The 23,682-nt window shown below is 40.8% G+C and overlaps 2 protein-coding genes across 2 annotated transcripts in view; one reads left to right on the top strand and one right to left on the bottom strand.

Annotated features, from left to right (window-relative positions):
* Positions 1–231: 231 nt before the first annotated feature.
* Positions 232–14,488, top strand: LOC146553800 (uncharacterized). Its single transcript, XM_085255629.1, has 11 exons — positions 232–744; positions 1,957–2,044; positions 4,086–4,187; positions 4,584–4,649; positions 4,791–4,819; positions 4,919–5,056; positions 7,257–7,343; positions 9,671–9,745; positions 9,862–9,968; positions 12,695–12,875; positions 12,970–14,488. Exons 1-11 carry the CDS (start codon positions 586–588, stop codon positions 13,942–13,944), a joined length of 2,007 nt encoding a protein of 668 aa, XP_085111755.1. The 5' UTR covers positions 232–585; the 3' UTR covers positions 13,945–14,488.
* The window catches only part of dnah9l (dynein, axonemal, heavy polypeptide 9 like), a 29,930-nt gene continuing 20,568 nt past the window's right edge, over positions 14,321–23,682 (bottom strand). The window contains exons 55-67 of the mRNA XM_085255628.1: positions 23,482–23,630; positions 23,188–23,315; positions 22,921–23,058; positions 22,645–22,734; positions 22,368–22,559; positions 22,089–22,208; positions 21,672–21,731; positions 21,326–21,508; positions 20,885–21,067; positions 20,443–20,558; positions 20,097–20,209; positions 19,865–20,005; positions 14,321–14,831 (exon numbers count right to left, since the gene is read on the bottom strand). Of these exons, the coding sequence (XP_085111754.1) occupies positions 14,584–14,831; positions 19,865–20,005; positions 20,097–20,209; positions 20,443–20,558; positions 20,885–21,067; positions 21,326–21,508; positions 21,672–21,731; positions 22,089–22,208; positions 22,368–22,559; positions 22,645–22,734; positions 22,921–23,058; positions 23,188–23,315; positions 23,482–23,630 (1,861 nt within the window). The 3' untranslated portion in view covers positions 14,321–14,583. The remainder of the gene's footprint in view (positions 14,832–19,864; positions 20,006–20,096; positions 20,210–20,442; positions 20,559–20,884; positions 21,068–21,325; positions 21,509–21,671; positions 21,732–22,088; positions 22,209–22,367; positions 22,560–22,644; positions 22,735–22,920; positions 23,059–23,187; positions 23,316–23,481; positions 23,631–23,682) is intronic.

Genomic DNA, 23,682 nt, shown 5'->3' with positions numbered 1-23,682 from the left:
CGCTTATAAGCCAGAGCTGTATGTGTGTGTGCATTCAGCGCTTTATATAGCCACAGTTATCCAGGAAGAAGGAATGCCCGGGATGCCAATGACCATATTTGAACTGTGTGTCTGCTGCAGACAGACGGCACACACTGACTGCAAACCGTAACTTGCACACAGTCAACGCTCACTTCTCCCTCATCTTCAAGCTTGTGTATGTGTGTGTGTGTGTGTGTGTGTTTGTGTGCTCTGTGTTGTAGTTACACTGGATCACCACTATCAGGCAATGTAATACCTTGTCTGGTAGTGACAGTTGACTTTTCCTCACTCACAGGGAGCAAACTTCTCTCTCTCTCGCTCTCTCTTTCCAGCACTTTCTGGTTTCTTCTCCCTGACAATCTGCTCTGCTGACCGACAACATCCACTCTGGCCCTGTGGAGGAAACTACTTCCCTTCTCTTTTGTGTTGTTCTCCTTCACTTGCTCTCAGCTCATCCGTGACTTGTATACCTTCGGGATAGCGGTTAGGTAGTTGGGCAGTCACACTTTATTGCTGCGCGCGCGTGTGTGTGTGTTTGAGTGCGCGGGAGTCAGTCAGTATGCCATGTCGTCCCCTGGCTCGTCGTTTGTGCAGATAAAGCATGAGGACTTGCTCTTCTACGAGAACTGTGGTGGAGGCAGCTTTGGGAGCGTCTACAGAGCTCTCTGGATATCCCAGGACAAGGAAGTGGCTGTGAAGAAGCTTCTGAAGATCGACAAAGAGGTAAAGTGGAGACACGCACAGACGTAGACCAATCACACATAATGTACAGTAGTCATTAGGTATTTCCTCTCCTTCGTGGGACGTTACTGCTCAAAACTTCAAAAACGGTTACTTTCCACTCAATACCCAGATTTGGATCCAAAGCCCCCTCATTCCCCCACCTCCCCCTCCCTTGTTGTCTGCCATTGTACATGTGTTTATCTTAAACATACCGCTTCTCATGCCCCCTCCTCCTCCTCCCACTCTTTGTAGATATAGCAGTTTTATTTATGCCTGGACTCCCCTGTTCCTCCCATTGTATGTTAGGGTGAGGTGAGTAGTACCTCGAGGCTTAATTCACTTCAGTTCAGGCCTGGGTGTGAGTCTCCACGAGTATGAGGCGGGCTGCATGATTTCCTTCCATGTTAATGATCCCGTGCTGGTAAAGGCTAATGGGTCTGTGTCAGGAAGCTGAAGTTGGGGCCTGTGGGTGTATTCATTCACAGTGTCAGATTTTATATAATACAAAAGCAAGTGCACACATGCATTATAGAGAAATAAAAGGTGGTGTCACAAGTGGGCCAACTTCATAAGATTACACAGGGAAGAAATTTTGTCGGTTGAGCGACTTCTCTGACACACAAAAATACACAGAGGGTGGGCATGCATGCATAAAGCTGTCTGCATAGTTCATGTGTAAATACAAGTTGATGGATAATGTGAGAAGTGCAGCTTCATGTGGAGCCTTCATGCATCGTTTTCCTGCACAAACTGATAGCCTTACAACAATAGATGAGAGTAAACCCAGAATGATGAATTTCTCTTTGGAAAAAAAAATATTTAGAGAGAAAATATTTTGCTCAATGCTCGATTGGAGTTTATGTGTAAATCCATTTCACTGTTAGTTTATTATGTTGCTTGGCAAAAGTTACATATTCCACACATGCAAAGATGATGATTGAGATGTTATTTCAGATTTATGGCCTGTTTACTGCTGCAGGGTGGAGAGTTTTTGTTTGGATAACTTGTGGAATGGAATAAGCTCAGGAATCCCGGAGACGCAATCAGGATTAACTTTAAAATTGGTTTTAACATTTAAGTTAGCCTAACATTCTGTGATTAATGATTATTAAAAGAGTTATTAAAAGATTAAAAGAGTCCTCTACTGTAAAACTTAAGTTAATGAAGGTGATCATACTTCTCTGCTTCTCTTTTTCTTGACCCCTCATTCAGGCTGAGATTCTCAGTGTACTGAGTCATAAGAACATCATTCAGTTTTATGGAGCCGTGCTGGAATCTCCCAACTATGGCATTGTCACAGGTCAGACTCGGAGTGTGTGTATGAGTGTGTTTTTGAAATATACACTTTCAGATGTTTTTGTCAGTGTAGTTTAATGCTTAAATTTAGACGAGATGCACAAAATGAAATGTGTGTGACTATCCTTGGGGTTCAGGTGTAATATAAGTATGAAGTCATTATCAGGTCAAGGTCTGAGGTAAGTCGTAAAAGCTACAGAATACAGTCAGGGCACACTGTGGTGCCATCTAAACCTGCACGTGTATGCGTGTGTGTGTATATTGGTTTAATTGGTGCGTATTTGATCCGAGGCGGAGAAAGTTACACGCGCGTTAACACATGCTCTGATGGCCGGCAAGTGTTTATGTGTGTATGGTGAAATATCAGAACATACTTTGAACACTGGTTCTTGCGGTGATTCCTGGCAGGACATTTGTAACTGAGACCAGCATGTTTGGATGTGGTTGTAATCCCGGCTGGGTTTATATGGTATAGATAAAGCACTGAAACACCACCAGCAATGTTTCTTGATGCCTAATGCTTACTGATATATCAAAAGTAAAGCAGGTATCAGCACATTTTGGTCTCTGTGTGCAGATGAAAACATTCAGGCATTAATTTCTATTTTCACAAGGCTACAAAGGCTTGTGCTCTACTTTCTGTCTTTGATCTGACATTAAGTAGCAAAATGGAAAAATTCTCACATATTTTGGATTTAAAAGTCAGGGCAGGATGTGAAGGTTGAAGGTGTTTCCGATGATTTGAGGCAGCTTCTCACTGTGTATGATTTGTGCACTGCTTAACAGTGGGCTGTAGCTCTCACACATTGTAACGTAAAACTTCAAGTACCAAGTTTGTTTCACTTGTTTAAATAGCAGTGGATGGTTTTGAAGATGCTGTAATATACACTACTGTAGACTTTATTATTTAAAATAGTGGTTGTTGCTGATGAGATTAATGGAGGCTCTGTTTTACACTGGTGCAGAGCTATAATCTTTCTTACTAATAACTCTTGTGGCTCTTTTCAAGATACTTTAACAAAAATAAGGAAATAATTGATTATTTAACAAATAAAGACCTCAGTAAATATATAAGCCAAGCATAGTGTGTGGTAGGTATTTAGGTATTAATTAATTTTTAAATACATTTATATATTAATATTATTATATTAGACATTTGAACGAGGAAGGTCCAGGCAGCCATTTCTGAGTTAAACTCCACGACACACTGTGAATGAGGCACACGGTTATAGGATGAACTGGATTTATATTTCTGTGGTGAATCTTTGTCCAGTCTACAAATATAACGAAGATAAATAAATGTTGCCGTTACCAACATTCATGCTTTTGTGTTGTGTTTGATCTGAAGTTTCATTTTATTGAAGATGAGATAATCTGGGTCATTTTGAACTCTCAGTGATACCACGGTGTTTGAGTTTGGGAAGTGAAGAAGTGTTTGGATCTGGAAATAGTTAATGACTTCTGACTTAAGAGGCGGAAGGTTGCGGGCTCTCGATGTGATGTGTAGCTACACTTCTACAGAGGCGCACATCAGTTTACAGCATAGGTTACATTGTTGGGTTTCAGAGGGATTTGTAGTTACAAAGTACCTACGGCATAGATTTAACACAGAATAACTCTGCGGCTAATCCTTAGCAGCTGCATGAAGCCATCATGTCAATATGGCCCAGAATCTCTAAGGAATTTTTATATGTTTTATGCAAGGCAGCTCTGAGATCCAACGTGGTACTGGCAATGTAACTATTAGATTGAATGTTTGGCTTTATTAGGGTGACAAAAAGAGAAACTAATTCATCCAATAATAAAATAGGATTTTTTATTGCTTTATGAAAAAAAAAAAGTATACATGTGTGTTATATAATTGTTTTTCAGGTCAAAGGTCAAACTCAGAGTGACAGACTAATATAAAAACGGTCCTTTTTTATATAATTTTTCCTGTTAATCAGTATACTTGTTGACTCATTTTACACGATGCATTGGTGCGCATGATTTTTCTTGTTTGTCATAATGAAAATTGTTTGTGTCTGTCTGTGCTGTACTTGCAGAATATGCTAGCGCAGGGTCTCTGTATGAGTACCTCGCCAGTGAGCAGAGTGAAGAGATGGACATGAACCAGATCATGACATGGGCCATCCAGATAGCCAAGGGTAATAAGGAAAAATAAAGATGATTAAAAACTGGATATGGATATAACAGGTTATATAAGAGAGAATCTACAGTCTCTAACACACCCAATGATGTAATAAAGTCTGTCACACATTTTTAGAGAAAAAAACTTTAAACATTAATTTTTATTTAATTTTATAAACCATTTTAGTATTTTGCCCTTATTTTAGCTGATTTTTTGCTGAAGTTCTTGTCTCACTTAACGTTTTAACGTCAGTTCATAATAGATTTCTGCATTAACTGAAACTGATCAAAAACAAATGGAATTGAAAGCCAAACATTGAGTATTGTTAGATAATTCCACAAAAACCAATCAAAGTGCTGTAGTTGGTTGTTTGTTTTTGATACAACGTTATTAATGATTGGTTTCCTCATAGGGATGCATTACCTGCATGCAGAAGCTCCAGTCAAAGTGATTCACAGAGACCTCAAGTCCCGAAATGGTAACACATAATTTAAACCCCATTCTGATTAGTTTTTCTAACTTGCTTTTGGTAGATGTGCCCAATCACGAGTCCTGAATGTCAGGTATTTTCAGTGTTGTGCACCATTAACTGGACTGTATAATGTGGTCTGTTTTTCAGTGGTAATGACAGCAGATAAAGTGCTTAAGGTTTGTACCTATAATGTATTTATAAACAAAACAAAAAAGACATACATCTTGTGCATTTTTGCGCATCTTTTTAATAGCGTTTTTCCTTTGATATTTCAGATTTGTGACTTTGGAGCGTCTAAGTTTCTTTCCCATACCACCCATATGACAGTAGTGGGCACTTTTCCCTGGATGGCTCCAGAGGTCATTCAGAGCCTGCCTGTCTCTGAGACCTGTGACACCTACTCCTATGGTGTGGTGAGTTGGCAGTACTGTAGGAATATCAGTATTTTAAGATCAGGAATAAGTCTAAGAAGTAGCAGTCAGTGCTAGTGCTGTAATTTAGTGAATTACAAGTAGGAGTAGAAGTACCCCAGGGGGTACTTTTGCGGTAGTCACGGGGCATATTGACGGATGAGTGCTACTAATCCTAAGAAACAGAAATTACAATTTAATTAAAGAAATGTGCAGACCAGAGCAGGTTTAAGCAGTAAAGTTAATAGTTAATTGATAGTAATAAACCACCGAGAGGGACTCATAAATGATTAAACTAGATAAGTGGTTAAATAAGTATAAATAAGAGAATAAATAACTGAAATGCAGTACTGTGCAAAAGCCTCAAACCAGTTCATTTCTTTCTTTCTTTGTTTTTTCTTGGAAAATGAGAAATGGGTGCAGTGATTTATTGATAGAGTATGTACCGGCAGAGTTATGATGAGCTTGAAAGTCAATGTTTGGTATGGCCACATTTATTCTTCAACACAGCCTGAACTCTGTTAGGCAGCTCTTTTGTCATTTCTTTAAGTAGTCTTCAGGAATAGTTCTCCAGGCTTCTTCAAGGACATTCAAAGCTCTTCTTTGGTTGTTTCTGCCTTTTGTTCTGTTCCCTGTCAACATGATCCCACAAAGCTTGAATAATGTTGAGGTCCGGGCTCTTGGGAGGACACACCATGACTGATAGTGTTTCACTGTGTTTTTCTATCCACCAGGTATGCTTTTATTGCATTGGCAGTATATTTGGGATCATTGTCATACTGAAAAATGAAACCGTTGCTAAGCAGACACTTTCCAGATGGTATTGTGTGGTGGGTGAAAATCTGACTGTGCTTTTCTGCAGTTATAATTCCATCAGTTTTTACAAGATCCCACTGGCTAAAATGCCCAAACCATGACAGAGACTTCACTGTGTGTTAAACATGTTTATGCTCACTGTTGTACCTCTATGCTGACCGAATCTCTACATACAGTTGGAACCCAAAATATCAAATGTGGATTAATCAGTCCATAAGACCCAATTCCCATGTTTTTTATCCCAGTTCTTGTGTAATTTGGCATACCTTGGCCTTTTTTCACTGCTTCCTTTCCTTTACAATGTCTTTTTGACAGCCACTCTTCCACGGAGTCCATTTCTGAGGAGGAACAGCAGATGGATCAATTGAAGGGGCCAGATATACCTCTCAAATCCTGTTTTAGGGCTTTGCTGGATTTAACTTTTTTTTTTTAAGGACATGACTTTTAGTTACTGTTCATCTGCTGTAGATAGTTTTTAGGCCTACTACTTCCTTTGTCCACCACTTGTCCAGTATTGCAACATGTTTTTTTGTTTTTTTTAAAGGATACATGTACACTATACCGAGACGTGGCAAGTTTTTGGCTAATAGCTCTCTGGGAGTCAAACATTTCATGTCTGTCAAACTGTATTTTCTTTGCTATTTTTCATAGACTCAATTTCTTCTAATTTCTTTAGTTATGTGTTTTTTTGTGACAGGGTGCTAGTAACAAAGACGCTGAAGATACTATTTAAAATTGGTTCTTTGCCCTGTTGTTATGTGTACTGGTTCATCCCTTGAGTTTGATACCTTTTTTACGAATGATTCATAGGTCAGCATTAAGAGGCTTAACCAACCAACCAAAAAAAAATGTATCTGAGAACGATCAGGTACAAGGAATGGACTGAAAATTAATGAAAAGGGAAAAGTAGCCAAAGAAAAGCTCTTTAGACAGCCTGAAAAACTACTGCTCCAAAATTACATGAAAGCCTGACTTTATGGACTTTCGAGACTTTTGCACAGTACTAACTTAAAGCAGGGTTATTAAGTTATACCATTTGCAGCTGTAGCTAGTAGTATGGATAAAAGATTGGGATCTCCTCTTAAACAATGAGTCACGGCTAAATGGAGTAGCTAAGAAGTTTGGGTAAATGGTAACATGATAAAGTTGCAAGTAATCCGGTGATAACATAAAAATTTCTGGCAAATGCAAAGGTCAGATTAAAATAATGCAGAAAAACTGTAAAACTTAAGTAGAGCATACTGGCCTGAACGCTAACAGTTTTTATACTCATTCCAATAGTTTCTCACCTCACGTATCAACAGTACTGAGGCCATGTAGTTGTCACTAGTAACTGTACGCTGTTTCACTGCATTAAGCGAACCAACACCGTCTGTTCTGTGGCCAGGTGCTATGGGAGATGCTGACTCGGGAGGTTCCATTCAAAGGTTTCGAAGGGCTGCAGGTCGCATGGCTGGTGGTGGAAAAGCAAGAGGTAACCTACACGTACATACATGTGCACTTTTTTGAACATACTGAAAGCATTTAGACCCACCAGAGTTTGAAGCAACTGGAGGCACAATGTGATGCTCTCATGGTTTCCACTGTGAGCTGGTGAGGCTAAGGCAGAGTATTTTTAGGCCTGATGTCAGTTCTCTGCTCTTGTAAGGCCTGGATACACAGCAGTGGAGCTTGGCCAGACTCCCCCTGGTTAAAGCCTTTACGAGTGAGAGAGGCAGACAGAGTAAAAGAGAGAGAGGGGGGGAAAGAAGAGAAGATTGCAGCGGTGGGAGGGTCGATTCTTTGGGTTTATGAGTGGTAGGGGATGATGGTTATGCTGCATCTGTGTTTCAGTTACTAAAGTGACCGAAGCCCCTGTAAGAGAAACACACACCCCCACGCACGCACACACACACGCACGCACGCACGCACGCACGCACGCACACACACACACACACACACACACACACACACACACACACACACACACACACACACACACACACACAACAAAACAACACAGAGAACATGATTCCTTCGGAGCTGCTGGCTCGTCTCCAAATACTCTCCCTAAATAACTCTCTCTCTCTTCCTCTTTCCCAGTCTCCGTCTGATTTTCCCTTTCCATTGCTACACCTCTCTTCCTGACCCTTCAGTTCGCCCTCTCTCCACTCTGAGTTGGTGATATTTTAGGATTAATCCCCAGGGAAACCGTTTCCATTTACCACATTGTACTATGGAGATGTCTGGGCCTATGATGTTCAAAGGGATTGGTTTTGTAACTGCAGTTTACACAGTACAAAAGAAAGATATACATGAACCCCCCTCCCCACCATTTAGCTCATAAACACCGTGATGGATTGTAATTTGCTGAAACTTGGAATTATAAACCTAATATTATGAACCTATAAACTAGTTTCTTCTGAGATTAGTCCTAATTTCAAAGGACATGAACATGTTTTTCCTTGGTCAGCTTTTTAGCTTTTTCAACATAATACACACAGATTTCTGCTAAAGTTAAGACATCTCTGTTCACTCATTACTCATTTCAGCTGTGTTAAAAATTTCAGTATAAGGGTGAAGGTTTTGGCACAGTCTCTTCCCCCGAGCACTTAGTCCTGGATCTTGGTATATTCTTTATTTAAACGATTTCTAATCTCTCAGCATATAATATGGAGAAACGAGCGACACATTTTAACACATAGTAGCCAAATGACAGGATTCTAAATTTAATTCTATAGCCACCAGAGCCAAGTTTGTTAAAGTTACTCCAAATCTGTGTCATCCACATAAAAGTTAAAGGAAACATTTTTTGCGTTTTCTGAATAATGCTACTCAACAGGAAACTGCAGAACACTGGAGCAGTAAAAGTATATAAGAGGTTGAGGATGATGAAGAGCTGGACAAATGTATAAAGAGAGCTAAAGTGGAAAAGGTTACAATTTAGTCTGTTACCTAGTTAGATTTTTCTAAAATGCCGTTTTCTGGTTTTCAGAAGAGGCAGGACTATTGCACATTTGAAGGAAGGGTGAACAATGCTGGTTAAAGGTGAGGGCTAATGGTCCCCAGAGTTTACTTTACTATGTCAAAGGAGCAGGTGGAGGTCTTTAAAGAGGAATAATACAGTAAAGTTTTCGCAGAGTGTTGGAGTAAAAAGAATTTGGAACCGAGACAAGATCTGCAAAGTCTCTGGTGTTTGAAAGCTATTTTTCTGACTTGATTTAGAATGAAATGTAATGCCAATTCTGATATCACCTCAGATCAGATCAGCTTTTGGTTAAATGCTGTGCATTTCTACTTAGCAAATGGAAGCATCCTAACATGCTGTTATTACCATGCATTGTCATTATGGGGAAGGCATCAAATTGCAAAGCTCCATCCTTTTGTACATGCTCACAGAGCCAAATATAAGACTGCAGACTCTCATTCTGAAGTTGTTGACGCTGAAGTAGTCAAACAGGTTGGCTGCGCAGGAAACTTATTCAATTTTGTTTGCCTACTTTTTAAAAATTCAAGGTGCAGTTTATATCCAAAAAGTGTTTTTGCACAACATTATGATAAAAAATGTGATCACTTCATTATTTTCCTCTATTATACAACTGTGTAAAGTTTCATGTTAATTAGTGTAAAAAATCTTGAGTTTGGGCCAAAAGTGTGTGTTTTGCGGTCACTTTGACCTGATCACCAGATAGCTATTTGCATGAATGGATGGTTGACTAAATGAAAACACTCTGGTGAGTTAAGAAAAAAAAAAACGGGGTGGTTTCATTTGTATAGTAATTATTTTTATATGTGTCTGTGTTATTGTGTTTGGCTATCCAGAGGCTGACCATTCCCACCAGCTGTCCAGCAAGTTTTGCAGAGCTGATGAGAAAATGTTGGCAAGCAGACCCAAAGGTAAGCTAAACTGACTCAGGACACAGTGATTAATGTGCGGAAAAAAGTTTCATATAGCGCACCGAATGCTTTCAAAGATACACGATCATATCCTGTGTGTACAAATGTATTTACAGGAGCGTCCACAGTTTAAGCAGGTGCTGGCAACCCTGGAGACCATGGCTAACGATAGCAGGCTACCGGACCAGTGTAACTCCTTCCTACACAACAAGGACCAGTGGAGGTACACACACAAAAAACACAGTCTTGTAGACATCCAAAATAAGAGTGTAACTGCACTGTGTCAGAGGGATCTCCTGACGTTTTTAAGTGCATGCTATAAAGTGTTGTTCTCTTATGAGGCTGACAAATCCACCCTCTTGAATGCGTGTGCACACGGTAGATCACAAATCCACACACGCATCAGCATGTACCCTCGCTCACATACATGTATACATACACAACTCTGTGGACACTGAAGCTCAAGGGAGAAGCTGAATGTGTGACCCTGTACTCTACTTCAGTCTATATTAAGCTCACTGGAAAGTAGCCATGGAAGAGATTCCTCTACTCCTCCACTCTGCCCTCACTCCGACATGGGGAGAAAGAGACAAGGGGTGGGGTTGGAGGTGGTGTGGGGTGGTTGAGGAGAAATCAAACTGAAGAGTTGAAGAGGAGGAGGAGGAGAGGTTCAGGGAGGAACAGAAATGTATTGTGTGAGTGTGAAATCTAAAACACTGAGCGAGACACAAACAGCAAGGATAGAGAAAAACAAGAGTGGACAGATGAGGGGAGGTTGGGGGGTGCAGGGAAAAAGGGAGAGAGAGGTGGCCAATGGAACAGCAGGAGGAGAGAAGGTGCAAAATTCTGTGCATATTTAACATGAGTACAGGAAGGCAATCAATTCTGAGTGAAGTTTTAGGTATGGGTGGAAAAACTTGGACAAGCTGGGAGGAGAGGTGAAGGGGTGGGATGAATGAAAGGGGAAGTATGGAAGGAATACAGGAGGAGGTATGACTCTGCACATGTCTATATTTAGTTGCCGTGAGAGATGATTGTGTTTGTGAATGCAGGCTCATCGACAGCCAATCCAATAGTGACCTCTTGTGGCAAAGGAGAGTACTGCATCAAAAGACGACTATAAAACAATGTTGTGTTCTGCTGTAAAAAGTTAACTACTCACAACTGCAAACTACTTCCTCGTGAACATAAAATATTTTAATGTTATAAAAAATGAAAGTATCAAGTGAATGTGAAATAAAATTCATGAAAGAAATGAAAATGAATTGTAGTTTCCAGTGAGTATGCCTCAGAGGTCACTGCAAAATTCAAAAAATGTAAACTTTCACATTTTGCATATTCAATATACATAAAGTGAAAAATGTCTTGCAGCTTATGAAAATCACAAATCCAGTATCTTAAATCATTAAAATATTAATTATAATGACGTTTACGATACAGAAATGACCAGCTTTTGAATAATATGCTTATTTAGGCCCTCAATATTTTGCATCAGTGTCTTAGCACGGATTCAATCAAGTGTTGGCTCTGCTGTGGTGTTATTGAGGCCCAGGTTGCTGTTTGTATTTTTGGGTCTGGTGTTTCTTGACTTCCTTTTTTCAATATTCCAGGTGCTTGATGAGGTTCAGGCCAGACAAGTTGGCCGGTTACAAACAATAACAGTAATAATAACACTGTAATAACACGGTCAGCATACCATTCAGTCGTAGTTTTGGCACTATGGCTGGGTGCTGCTAGAGGTCCTTCTGGAAACGAACCGCTCTCTCCATAAAGTTTGTCAGCAGGTGGACGCATGAAGTGCTCTAAAATCTCTTTCTGATTGTCTCATGTTGACTTTGGATTAACATGGTGGACCAAACAATGTCACCGACACCAGCAGATGACATGGCGCCCCAAATCGTCACAGACTACTTCAAACACCTTGGATTCTTGGCTCCTCTCCACTCTTCTGACAGACTCTAGGAACATGATGTCCAACTAAAATGCAAAATTGAGTTTCATCTGAAAAGAGGACTTTCACTGAGTTCTTTTTGTTCTTAGCCCAGTTAAGACTCTTTTGGTGTTGTCTCTCCTTTCCTGGAGACCTCTGTGGTGGCTTTGGATGCACAGAAACCAGGATCAGTCCACTCTGAATCTTTCTTAAGTTTTTGACAATTTTTTAAAGGGTGCGATCATTCGTGTTGCATGTGCACCTTTTCCTACTACAGTGTTCCCTTTCAGTTAATCCCATTAATAAGCTTTGATACAACACTCTGAAAGGCCAGGCTTTTCATCAAACGCCTTCTTACCCTCTTTGTGGAAAGTGTCAGTGACCATCATAGAAATGACTGCCAAGTCAGCAGTCATCTCCATGATTGTAGTTGTGTGTACTGAACTAGATCGAGAGTTGGCATAGCAATTTACTTAAAATGAAAGCTTTCAAATAATCTGGGGTACTGGATTTCTGATTTTCATGACCTGTAAGTCATTAGCAGGGGTCCCCAATCCCAGTCCACGAGGGCCGGTGTCCCTGCAGGTTTTAGATATGTCCTTGATCCACCACAGCTGATGTAAATGGATAAATTACCTTCTCAACGTGTCTTGAAGTTCAACAGAGGCCTGGTAATGAACTAATCATGTGATTCAGGTGTGTTGACCCAGGGTGAGATCTAAAACCTGCAGGGACACCGGCCCTCGTGGACTGCAATTGGGGACCCCTGGTCATTAGCATCAATGTTAAAACAAAAAGATTTCAAATAATTAACATTATGTGTATTGAATATATGATATATGACATAAATTAAAAATAAAACCTTTTCATTATATACAGTTTTTTTAGATGCACTGGTAGCTGTTTTTAGCAGACTACATATTAATTATTATATTCTCATTCTGAATATAGTCATTTCTCCTTTAAAACCTGGAGTTAATCACTGACCACTAATGTTTTCATGTGTACAAATACTTTAGGTGTGAAATTGAGTCAACATTAGAGCGCCTCCGGAAGCTAGAGAGGGAACTTTACTCCAAGGAGAAGGAGCTAGAGGAGAGAGAGAGGAGGCTCAGACTGTGGGAAGAGAGGCTAATGGAGAGGTCCAACATGACTCCTAGCCCCACCTCCCTACTCATGGAGCGCTCAAACATCTCACCGGTACGCAAAACTTGCCTGTATATAATTTATCTCAAACTGCCATAAACAAAATTAACTGATACCTTTTTCTTAATCTTGCCCTTGTCTCTACCAGTTCTTCACACCGATGTCCATCAGCTCCTCGGGCTCGTTCTTCCGCTCACACTCTCAGGACTCCAATAGCGCTGGGGTCAGCAGTGCTGGTGTCAGCTCTCTCCTTCGCACACTAAGCAACGGAGACACAGAGAGGGGGAGCAGTGTGGTGCTGGAGAGAGGGATGGGCTCGCTCGACAGCACGAGGCTGCACGCCATGTTCCGAGGGTTGCAGGGGAGGTTAGGGGAGGAGGACGAGGAAGAGGAGGGTACCCTAGAGGAGAAAAGCTGGGGACAGAGAGACAGAGATGACAGTGGGAGTCTGGAGGGAGGAAGGGTGCAGGTGACACTCAGGAGTTTCCCCGGTGGCGTAGTGGAAAGGGAGGAGAGGACATGGGAGGAAGGGGACAGGGAGAGAGGAGGAATGCAAAGAAGCAGGGTGACTACTATTGTCCGAGGGTACTCGGGGGGATTTGGGGAGGCGGAAGGAGAGAGGGATAGAGAGGGAGGATGGGAGATAGAAAAACTCGGCGACACGCTGGAAGAGAGAGGGATGGAGGGTGGTCTCGAAGGAGGGAGGCTCCCAACGATGTTCAAAGGTCTCCATGGGAGCATGGGGGGCTTTGGGGACATGCTGTCTTTAGATATGGATGAGATGGGGGAGATGGAGAGACTGGGTGACATGGACATGAACATGGGCGACCTGGGAGTGATGAAAGTCATTGGTCACGGCGTCAGAAGTGAGCTGGGGGTCAGGGGTCGCAGGAGTGACATGGGAGTTGTAGTCCAGGATGTTAGAGGAGACGTCAGCGAGGCCATCAGCCAAAAGATCAGGGGTGAAGTGGGTGTCGTCGGTCACTCTGGGGTGCAGGTGAGCATGCGGGCATCGTCTAATCAGAACTCTGTTAAGAGCTGCAGCATGCGGCACGGAACCAAGATCAACATGGCAACAGCAGCCATGGACATGATGGAGCTCGACTGGTCTGACAGTGATTAGATGACACCTTAGCAGAAACATGCACAGAAATACACACACAGAAATACACACCGAGGCCAAACTAGAAAGATTTTGACTTGTAAGCACATGCAGTATCTGAGCTACAGTATGTGCGATCTCCTGTTAAAAAAAAGAGCTGGTATACACACATTTTTTGTTAATTTGTTTTTTAATTAAATGGACGAATACTACACCCATGTGTACTGTGAAGAGGGAAGGAAGGAAAAGGCAGTTTGAGGTTGTACTGTCATGTTGTCAGATTGGCTTCACCTGTGTAATTTAATGTGCTATTAAAACTGATGCATAACATACTGTAAGAGGTACAAGTGTAACAAAATAAGACACTTGAACGCCGCTCTAACGAGGCAGCACTGTCTTTGTTTTCTTTTTTTTTTTCTTCTCCTGCTTATATCTTGTAGTTTATAGATTTGATTTGTTCCAAACATGCTTTGACTTTCAGTTCTAACTGTGATCTAGTGTGTGAAGTATTGGCATTTTTCTCTGTACATTTTATCATTTTTCAATAAAAAGAAAAGAAATCTTATTATATTCCAGTCACTTTGCGCTACTAATAAGTTCAAAAGGGACATCAGGAGCACTGAGGACACACTGCATCTTCACTGAGAACTCTTACACTTTTCACACACTGAGTAGAAGAGCCACTCCGGCCAGGACCCATTTGGCAGGTCGCTCCCTGGTTTTTAGACTGAAAGTCCAAACATACGTGGGTCCTCTGATCTTGGTCTTGTAGAGGGGACACTCGTAGATATTCCTGGTTTCCTGACGGTCACTGGGTACAGCTCGAACTGAGATAACAGGCATGGTTGGGGTCAGTTCCTTTAAACGAGCCTCAGTTATCACTCCGGTCTGAGTGTCCCATCTTGCACCTGTAGTCGGGCGTAGGTGAAGAAGAGAGAAGACTTAAAGCACTTTTGGGGATTTTTATGCCCCATTAACTCTCCTAGCTGCTGTTCAAGGCCATATCTGCTGCTCATCCTGAGAAGTAAGTCTGTTTTTTGCAGAGTATCATGATGTTGCAGTGAAGTTTTCACTTAAATGTGTCAATTAATCATTATATGCTTATTCTATCTAGAAGTTATAAGCACAAAATTGCTTTATAGAGTCCCAGTGATCTCTGATCATCAAATTCCAATCATTAAATCTTGAGCCCAAGTGAACGGTTTATATGAGGTGCCGTAAGGGACATTATTAATGAAACGCTCTCACACACACAACTGAAATTTTAGCTCTCACACACACAACTGAAACGCTCTCACACACACACTACTGAAATTTTAGCTCTCACACACACCACTGAAACGCTCTCACACACACACAACTGAAACGCTCTCACACACACACAACTGAAATGCTCTCACACACACTACTGAAATTTTAGCTCTCACACACACAACTGAAACGCTCTCACACACACACTACTGAAATTTTAGCTCTCACACACACCACTGAAACGCTCTCACACACACACAACTGAAACGCTCTCACACACACAACTGAAACGCTCTCACACACACTACTGAAACGCTCTCACACACACCACTGAAACCAGAGGCATTTCTGCTGAACAGGAAGTTGTTTCCTGACAAGGAAACTGATGGAAAAAGTGGTATATTTCAAAACACTACAAGGATTTCTACTCAGCAACCTGCTAGTACAGCAGTCCCCAACCTTTTTTGCGCCACGTAAATGATATAAAAATAAAAAAACGATAAATACCATGAAAACCATAAATAGAAATGTGTTCGAATTTTTGTGGAGGAATAAAACCCATTACATAGAAAGATCTCAGCTTGTGAAGGGATACAATAAAGGTGGTATCAAAACTCCAGAATTGGAATTTATGGTTGGCACCCTTAGAATTAAATGGTTAAAATCTTGTCTGTCACAGCCAGACTCTACTTAGCTCCACATCCCATGATTCTTGTTTAATAAAATAGTATACAGGATTAGACTTTATTTTGAAATGTGATTTTGCGGCAAATAAAATCCCCATAAAGATATCAAACTTTCCAAAACAGACGTTGCATTTTTGGGAAAATGAGATTTTCAACTTCTCCCCATAATTCAACCTTATGGAATAATAGGGTAATAACACTTAATCAAAAATCAATTTTCAAGAGTGACTGGTTTGAACAAAAATATTATATTCATAACAGATTTGTTGGATGATAACGGTGTCATTCTAAGTTACACAGACTTTTCAGAAAAATATTGTCTAAACTGTTCTCAAAGAGAATATAACAAATTTTGTGAACTGGTCCCACTGCCTCTGCTTCATTTGATTAAAATTTTTATGATATACAATAATTTCTCATCAGTGCTCCCAAATTTATTGCTAGGGCAATGTCAGCTGTTTGATAAAAATGCAATAAGAAATTTGTTAGTAGTTTCTTCAAAGACAAAATATTTCATAGTTACAACAGAATGGTTACATGGCATGGTTCTAGTTTAGTTATTTCATATACACTGGATAAAGCATACTAAAAATTTATGAAATAGCCTATTCTACCTAAAGTTAAAGAAACACACTTTAAACAAAACTAATACTGTGGCAGAATTTCTAAAAAAAGAGATTTGGCTTTGAGGTGGATCAGTGTTCTTTTTGTACTGATGAAAATGAAACCCTAGAACATCTTTTTTTTTTCCTATGCCCTATCACACAATGTATTTGGTGCAACTTAAAAAATTGGATTTCCCTAAATATTAATGATGTGCCACTGTTTGAATTACATCATAATTTTTTTTATATGGATCATCTAGCATTGGATGTCTCAGACATTATTAACATCATCATACTTGTTGAGTATTGCAGCATCGACAGCGATCAACTCGAAGGAAAATGACGACGGAGGCAAAAATGTCCTTAATATTTTTGGGAACTTTATTCCTCATCAACATGCGGCAAAACTTTTCTCATGGGTGCCATTTTCGTTGTGGTATACTTTTTTTTTTCTTAGGGGCGTGATGACGCAGCATCCGTGCTCTTACAATGAAACAGTGCCTCCTTGTGGTGGCAACGAAAATACTGTCTCTGTTAAACCACAGTAACCATAATGCAGTTAAACACTGTACAACATGAGTACACACAATGAATATCTTAACAATACTTTTGAGTAAATATCATATCCATTGTGCTAAATGGAGGAACGCTAAGCCTTCTCTCCCTGGTTTTATTGATGATTTTAAGATATTTTTCTTTGCTAAAAAAAGACAAAAAGCACATATGCCAAAAAAATAACCAGGATAATGCACGTCTCCCGCTATTCTAAATTTTGACTTATGCTGAGGCTAATATATTGTTAAGTAATGCAGCTGTCTCACTAAGGTCCAGAATCGATTTGTTCCACGATTCGATTCAATTCAATTCGATTTGATTATGGGGAATTTTGACAGTCAGAAATATTATAATTCAGATCAGTACATTTACATATTTTTGTATTTAAAAAAAGGAAGCTGACACACCAAGACTTTATCAAAGGTGTGAGCATCACAGCAGATGCCTTTGTGTCAAAGTAGCTGAAGATAAAACACATAAAAACATGAAGGTGGTTTTCCTGGCCTGGGATTTTATAAAAAATATTCTGCAGTACATCAAAAACGAAAGAAAACCATTAACATATGAACGTTACCTCTGACGTTACAGCGGTTTTATTAGAGACACGGCTAACGTTTTGCATTTTGCATAATTTTAAAAAGTTTAAATTTATTCAGTATTGAACGGCAGAAATTAGGTTTTCTTTTCGGAAGTATGTAAAATGAAAAAAAAAAAAAAAACCAGCGGCCGACTGCACTGTAAACAACAGTAGACTTGTGCATAACAAGCAAGCGAATAATACAGAAAACAGATTTTTAGATGGGAAACTGTTCTTGAAGTACAGAGAGAGAGAAAGAGAGGGCTGTGCATGACGTGCGATTTTATCGTGGTGGAAGCAAAACAGTGAGGGAATTCATGACGATGTTTATGTGAAGCGCAGTTTGGATCTTCTTTTGCTGCTGGTTCAGTCAATATTGTTTGGAGAGAGATAAAACTAACAGCTTTGGAATCGGCGCAAAAACGGCGTGAAAACAAAGCGCGGACCTGCCGACAGATCAGAGTCAGCGAGCTGTCGGCTTTCAGCCCCGACCGTGTCCGTGCTGTCGGGTGAGAAAGGCGACATCTCACTGATTCTGATCCGTGGGTCCGCGCTGTGTGTTTACGTCTTTGTGCAGAAGCCGTACCTGCTCTCATTTACTGTCTTAGCTGTTTGGTGGTTGTTGAAATTTTGTGAGGTTTCACCAGAGATTCTGGCATTTCGGGTAAAATAAATTTATATTAAAAAATCGATTCAGGATTTTAATGAATCGATTTCACGTTATCCAAGCCAGAATCGATTTTAATCAATAAATCGATTATAAAAACCCACCCCTAACTAACAGGTTGCTGAGTAGACATCTGTGTAGTGGTTTGTTTGAAATCTAACACTTTTTCCTTCAGTTTCCTTGTCAAGAATTAACTTCCTGTTTAACTGAAATGCCTTCCTGTTCAACTGAAACGCCTTCCTGTTCGACTGAAACACCTTCCTGTTTAACTGAAATGCCTTCCTGTTCGACTGAAACGCCTTCCTGTTCGACTGAAACACCTTCCTGTTCAACTGAAACGCCTTCCTGTTTAACTGAAATGCCTTCCTGTTCAACTGAAATGCCTTGGTTTTTCAGTAGTGTGTGTGAGAGCGTTTCAGTTGTGTGTGTGAGAGCGTTTCAGTTGTGTGTGTGAGAGCGTTTCAGTTGTGTGTGTGAGAGCTAAAATTTCAGTTGTGTGTGTGAGAGCGTTTCAGTTGTGTGTGTGAGAACTAAAATTTCAGTAGTGTGTGAGAGAGCGTTTCAGTAGTGTGTGTGAGAGCGTTTCAGTAGTGTGTGTGAGAGCGTTTCAGTAGTGTGTGTGAGAGCTAAAATTTCAGTAGTGTGTGAGAGAGCGTTTCAGTAGTGTGTGTGAGAGCGTTTCAGTTGTGTGTGTGAGAGCGTTTCAGTAGTGTGTGTGAGAGCTAAAATTTCAGTAGTGTGTGAGAGAGCGTTTCAGTAGTGTGTGTGAGAGCGTTTCAGTAGTGTGTGTGAGAGCGTTTCAGTAGTGTGTGTGAGAGCGTTTCAGTTGTGTGTGTGAGAGCGTTTCAGTAGTGTGTGTGAGAGCTAAAATTTCAGTAGTGTGTGAGAGAGCGTTTCAGTAGTGTGTGTGAGAGCGTTTCAGTAGTGTGTGTGAGAGCGTTTCAGTAGTGTGTGTGAGAGCGTTTCAGTTGTGTGTGTGAGAGCGTTTCAGTAGTGTGTGTGAGAGCGTTTCAGTTGTGTGTGTGAGAGCGTTTCAGTAGTGTGTGTGAGAGCGTTTCAGTAGTGTGTGTGAGAGCGTTTCAGTAGTGTGTGTGAGAGCTAAAATTTCAGTAGTGTGTGAGAGAGCGTTTCAGTAGTGTGTGTGAGAGCGTTTCAGTAGTGTGTGTGAGAGCGTTTCAGTTGTGTGTGTGAGAGCGTTTCAGTAGTGTGTGTGAGAGCGTTTCAGTAGTGTGTGTGAGAGCTAAAATTTCAGTAGTGTGTGTGAGAGCGTTTCAGTAGTGTGTGTGAGAGCGTTTCAGTAGTGTGTGTGAGAGCGTTTCAGTAGTGTGTGTGAGAGCGTTTCAGTAATAATGTCCCTTACGGCACCTCATAGGTTTACGCTAAACTTAATGAAATTCCCTCAAGCTACTTTGAGATATTGTGACAACAGGACAGACAGACAACTGGAAAACTGTCCCCAGTGCAAAGGTACATATACACAGTTAAATGTATGATTTTATTTGAACTAAAACACAGACAAGGAGAATTATGCACAAAGAAGTGGCCTGTGGTTCTGCAAGCTGCACCACAATAAGCAGAAAATAAGTGGCAGTGTTTCTACCTTCCATATAAAGTCCATACACATATGCACCCTCCCTGGCCGGTTGGTTGAACTCTTCTTTAAACTTCTTGGTCACATCCACTGTCAGATTCACTTTATCAAGAGGCCACTCATTCTTACGTGCCAGAGACTGCATCACAGCTGGAATGCAAGGACACGATGAAATAACTAAGAATTGGTTAGAAGTCAATGTATTAGTACAAATTTTCTATATGCTGTAAATGAATTTTACCAGTGAGAAAGGACTGTGGGTTGAACAGCCCAGACAGCCAGACAACACTGGGCAGAGACAGGTCCTGAGTCCAGCTGTCAAGTTCTTTGCAACGCTGCATCACGTCGTTATACCTGACATCAAATGAAAGGAAATAGACCGAGACAGCTGTTTGGATGATGTCAGTCATGTGGAAACTTTAAAGGGCACTGTAACTCAACTCTTCACTATATGAAATGTATAACAGTACAATACCTTGGCTTATTTGATTCCCTTGCACATTATGCAAAATTGCATCAGCTGAAATTAAATGCAGAGTCTTATATAAGATTTGGGAAATCCATCCCCTGGAGAAAGAAAAACACACCATATTGCCAGGCTGTAAGTTGAGGGGTAGGCAAGCTTGGTCCAGCTATCTGGGACGTTGTCAAAGAACAAGGCTGCCTGTAGCTTCTCCATCTCAGAGGACATGGCCAGTTCACCCTTTGAGAGAGCAACAGTATAACCGCACAGATCAGAATTTATGCATGTAGTAATTTAACATCAGTGAGACATTAACACGTGACCTCTAAAGCAGCAGTGTAAATACTGTCAGAAACTCAGCTGAACACATTTTTGCATAAAGAGCAAAAGCTTCTCTGATTTCTCCTGATGCAGGCTTCTTTTCATCCTTACATCATTTGTTTGACACACACTCTGCTGTGATGACAGTCTGTGCTGTGATGGCTTCTGTGTTTATATATTATCCAGACTAGTTTTCTACTTCTACTGTAAATACCCATTCAAACACACAAAGGTGTCAAGCATACCTTGAGTCCAAGGTCAAGCTCCTTCAGCGAGCGGCGTATCTCATAAATGAGTGTGTTCATGCGCTCACATTCCTGGAAGCACACCAGGATGTATGGCGATCGTTCAGCTGTCTTGGAAGTGATGTCGGTCATGTTGTACACCTCTGGCAGCTTTTCCAGAACTTCATCTAAAATTGATTTCACCTGGATGTGTGTAGAGCAAGTATATAGTCAGTCCAAGATGTTGGATTTACTGGTTTGCTCATTTCTATCTTGGTTCTCCTAGAATTAGAGAAGCGGGCTAACTGTGTTCCTACTGTGAATAATTTAAACATTAGAGGAGTGAATGTATCTGTTTCTGTACTTTTTATCTGTTTTATGACTTCACTGGTCACTGGTTTTGATCTATAATTGTCTTTTTATACCTTCCAAGAAAAAAAAAAACCTGTACATCTACTGTACCTTCTCTTCTAGTGTTTGTGAGGCTCCCTCTCCAATCACAACATCAGGGGACTGCAGCTCCAGCAGAGTGTGAAAAAGGTTATCTGATGTCACTGTCAGGAACTCAATTTCTGCATTGGGATGCAACCCATAGTGCACTGGGCTCTCATGGGGCAGCATCTCATCTATGAAATCATGGTAGCCCTGGAGATGCAGAGTAACATTTTCATTTAATGAGCTGTACAGTCAGAATTATTTAGTATGAAAACTGGCCTTTAATATTCATTTACATGACAATATTTTTTCAGGGTTTAAGGTACAATAGTGTAAAGTAAACTTTAATAAAAAACTACTGGATTTAATTTACCTGATAATCCAGGTTGGAGGGAATGACAAATCCCGGTGCCAATGCAAGCTTCCGGTCAAACTAGGAGACACAAAACAGAGAGAAGTATTGTTAGCTGTGGGACTCACATACTGTACAAAACATAAAATTATTCCAAACCCAGACGGCAAAATTCCCTCGGTCTGGTGCAACTGGTTGCCAGGAACTCATGCCAGTATTTTTTTTAGCTTTTATGGACAGTCTATAGTAAAAAAGTAGTCAATCTGCTCTAACTGGAGCTGATTTTCAACCCAAAATGGCCCAAGTCTGCACAAGAAGAGCAGTTACATTTGGCTACCATATAATGCCTGCGGAGAAGCCTGTTCTTTTTCTGCAGAACACAGCCAGGTTTGCTGGCACACTACGTCCATGTTTTCTTTTACTGTCACACACACAAACCTGATTGGGCTGCATGTATTCTTCCAGATAAGTTCTGCAGAGGCGTCTGTCCCAGTCATCAGTGATGTGTCCTCCATACATGATTTCCCCAAACAAATACCTCAGGTCCTCCCATGGCACCTGTGTCATCATAATTATAAAAATCACTGCCAAGGCAATCACAACCCTAATTCGCCTGTGGCACCGTTACTCGCAGCACCACTGACAACCTCATACATCAGTGTTTCGGTCATCCAGTTATACACCATGCTTCCTATCCACAACAACAACAAAACCCACCTGTGCATTAGCCTCCAGGTAATTGTAAAGGACATTAACTGATATAGTCAGATCTCCAGTGCTGAATGGATACTTTCTGTTCCAACCCTGGGGCCCAAACTTCCTCCTCTCCGCCACACAGGCGTGAAAGTAACAGAGAGAAAACAGGATGGTCTTAAACTCCTGCTCACGGCTGCACTGATCCAGGATGTCCTGGAGAGAGGGCAAAGCAATAAGTGAATTGATAAATAAATCAAAACAAATGCACAAAGAACACAAGGAAAGAAAAAAAAATCACCTGGTCAAAGTTATCCAGAGCAGCATGTAGATTAGCATGCATGCCTGTAGGAGGTTCATTGGTGATCTTTATAGCATTTTCCAGAATTCCCTGAGTAAAAAAAATAAAAAAATAAAAATTTCATGTCACTATTAAAGTGTTCAACTGTAATTCAATGAATGCAATGCTGGTATAGGTTAAGACAGCTGGGAGAATAAATTCCTTATGTAGATGTTACATTAAAGTGTTAAAGTGAGACAAAGTGTGACTTTTCTTGCATGCTTGCTGAATCTTTACCTGTGGGATAATGTGTTCTTGGGCCGTAGATGCCGGCTCAGCGCTCATAAACACTCTGTAGTCCGGATGGCTGTCTTCACAGCAGCGCTCCAGGAGCTTCTCAAGCGCACCCAGCCAGCGAGCAACCAGATGGATGTTCTGCAGGGAAATGGAAACACATAATCAAAGCTCAATAACTGTAGCATACTCCACAGGCACTGTCATGCTGATTTCTTTTTCAGATTCTCCCCATTCTAACATAAGAAAATGTGTTTCTTTTAACTGGACCTGCAATATAACCCAGTGACCCTCCTTAGCGGCCTTTTCCATGGCGAGTTCAGCCACAGTTTCCTGTCCTTGACCCAGGGAGACATTGTGAAGCTTCCCAAGGTCAATAGTGAAACCCAGCTTCCTTCCTGGGAAAACAAAGGACTGATTTTTTATGTGCTAACCTTAACACTCTTTTAGGTTGTCACTGAATTGTAAAGAAATGGCTGGACACTTAAATTATTAATAAATCAACACATTACAGTGTGCGATCAGGCAGTTGTGTTTGGATGCATGCAGCTTTCTGAACAGTACCCAGCGATTCGACATCTTTAAGTGGGTCCACTCCTGGGGAGAGGATGAAGAAAATAGGGGAGGAAGGACCACTTTCTCTAAAGGACTTTGCAAATTCAGTCTTTCGTCCCTCTGTATACTTCACACCGAGCTTCTCTTCAACAAAGTTCCTAGAGTCGGGTTATATTGACATAAACGAATGAACAAACACTGCTTTTAATA

The sequence above is a fragment of the Mchenga conophoros genome, linkage group LG18, assembly GCF_057382185.1.
Source record: "Mchenga conophoros isolate Kocher_MC1m ecotype Shallow Benthic linkage group LG18, M_conophoros_male_GT1.1, whole genome shotgun sequence".
NCBI lineage: Eukaryota > Metazoa > Chordata > Actinopteri > Cichliformes > Cichlidae > Mchenga > Mchenga conophoros.
This window is presented reverse-complemented; position numbering and strand designations above follow the sequence as displayed.

Excerpts from the sequence above, each read along its gene's own strand:
- LOC146553800 (XM_085255629.1), top strand. The coding sequence starts at position 586 with ATGTCGTCCCCTGGCTCGTCGTTTGTGCAGATAAAGCATGAGGACTTG. Across the intron at positions 2,045-4,085 it reads CAACTATGGCATTGTCACAG|AATATGCTAGCGCAGGGTCT; the intron begins GTCAGACTCGGA and ends CTGTACTTGCAG. Across the intron at positions 9,969-12,694 it reads CACAACAAGGACCAGTGGAG|GTGTGAAATTGAGTCAACAT; the intron begins GTACACACACAA and ends CAAATACTTTAG.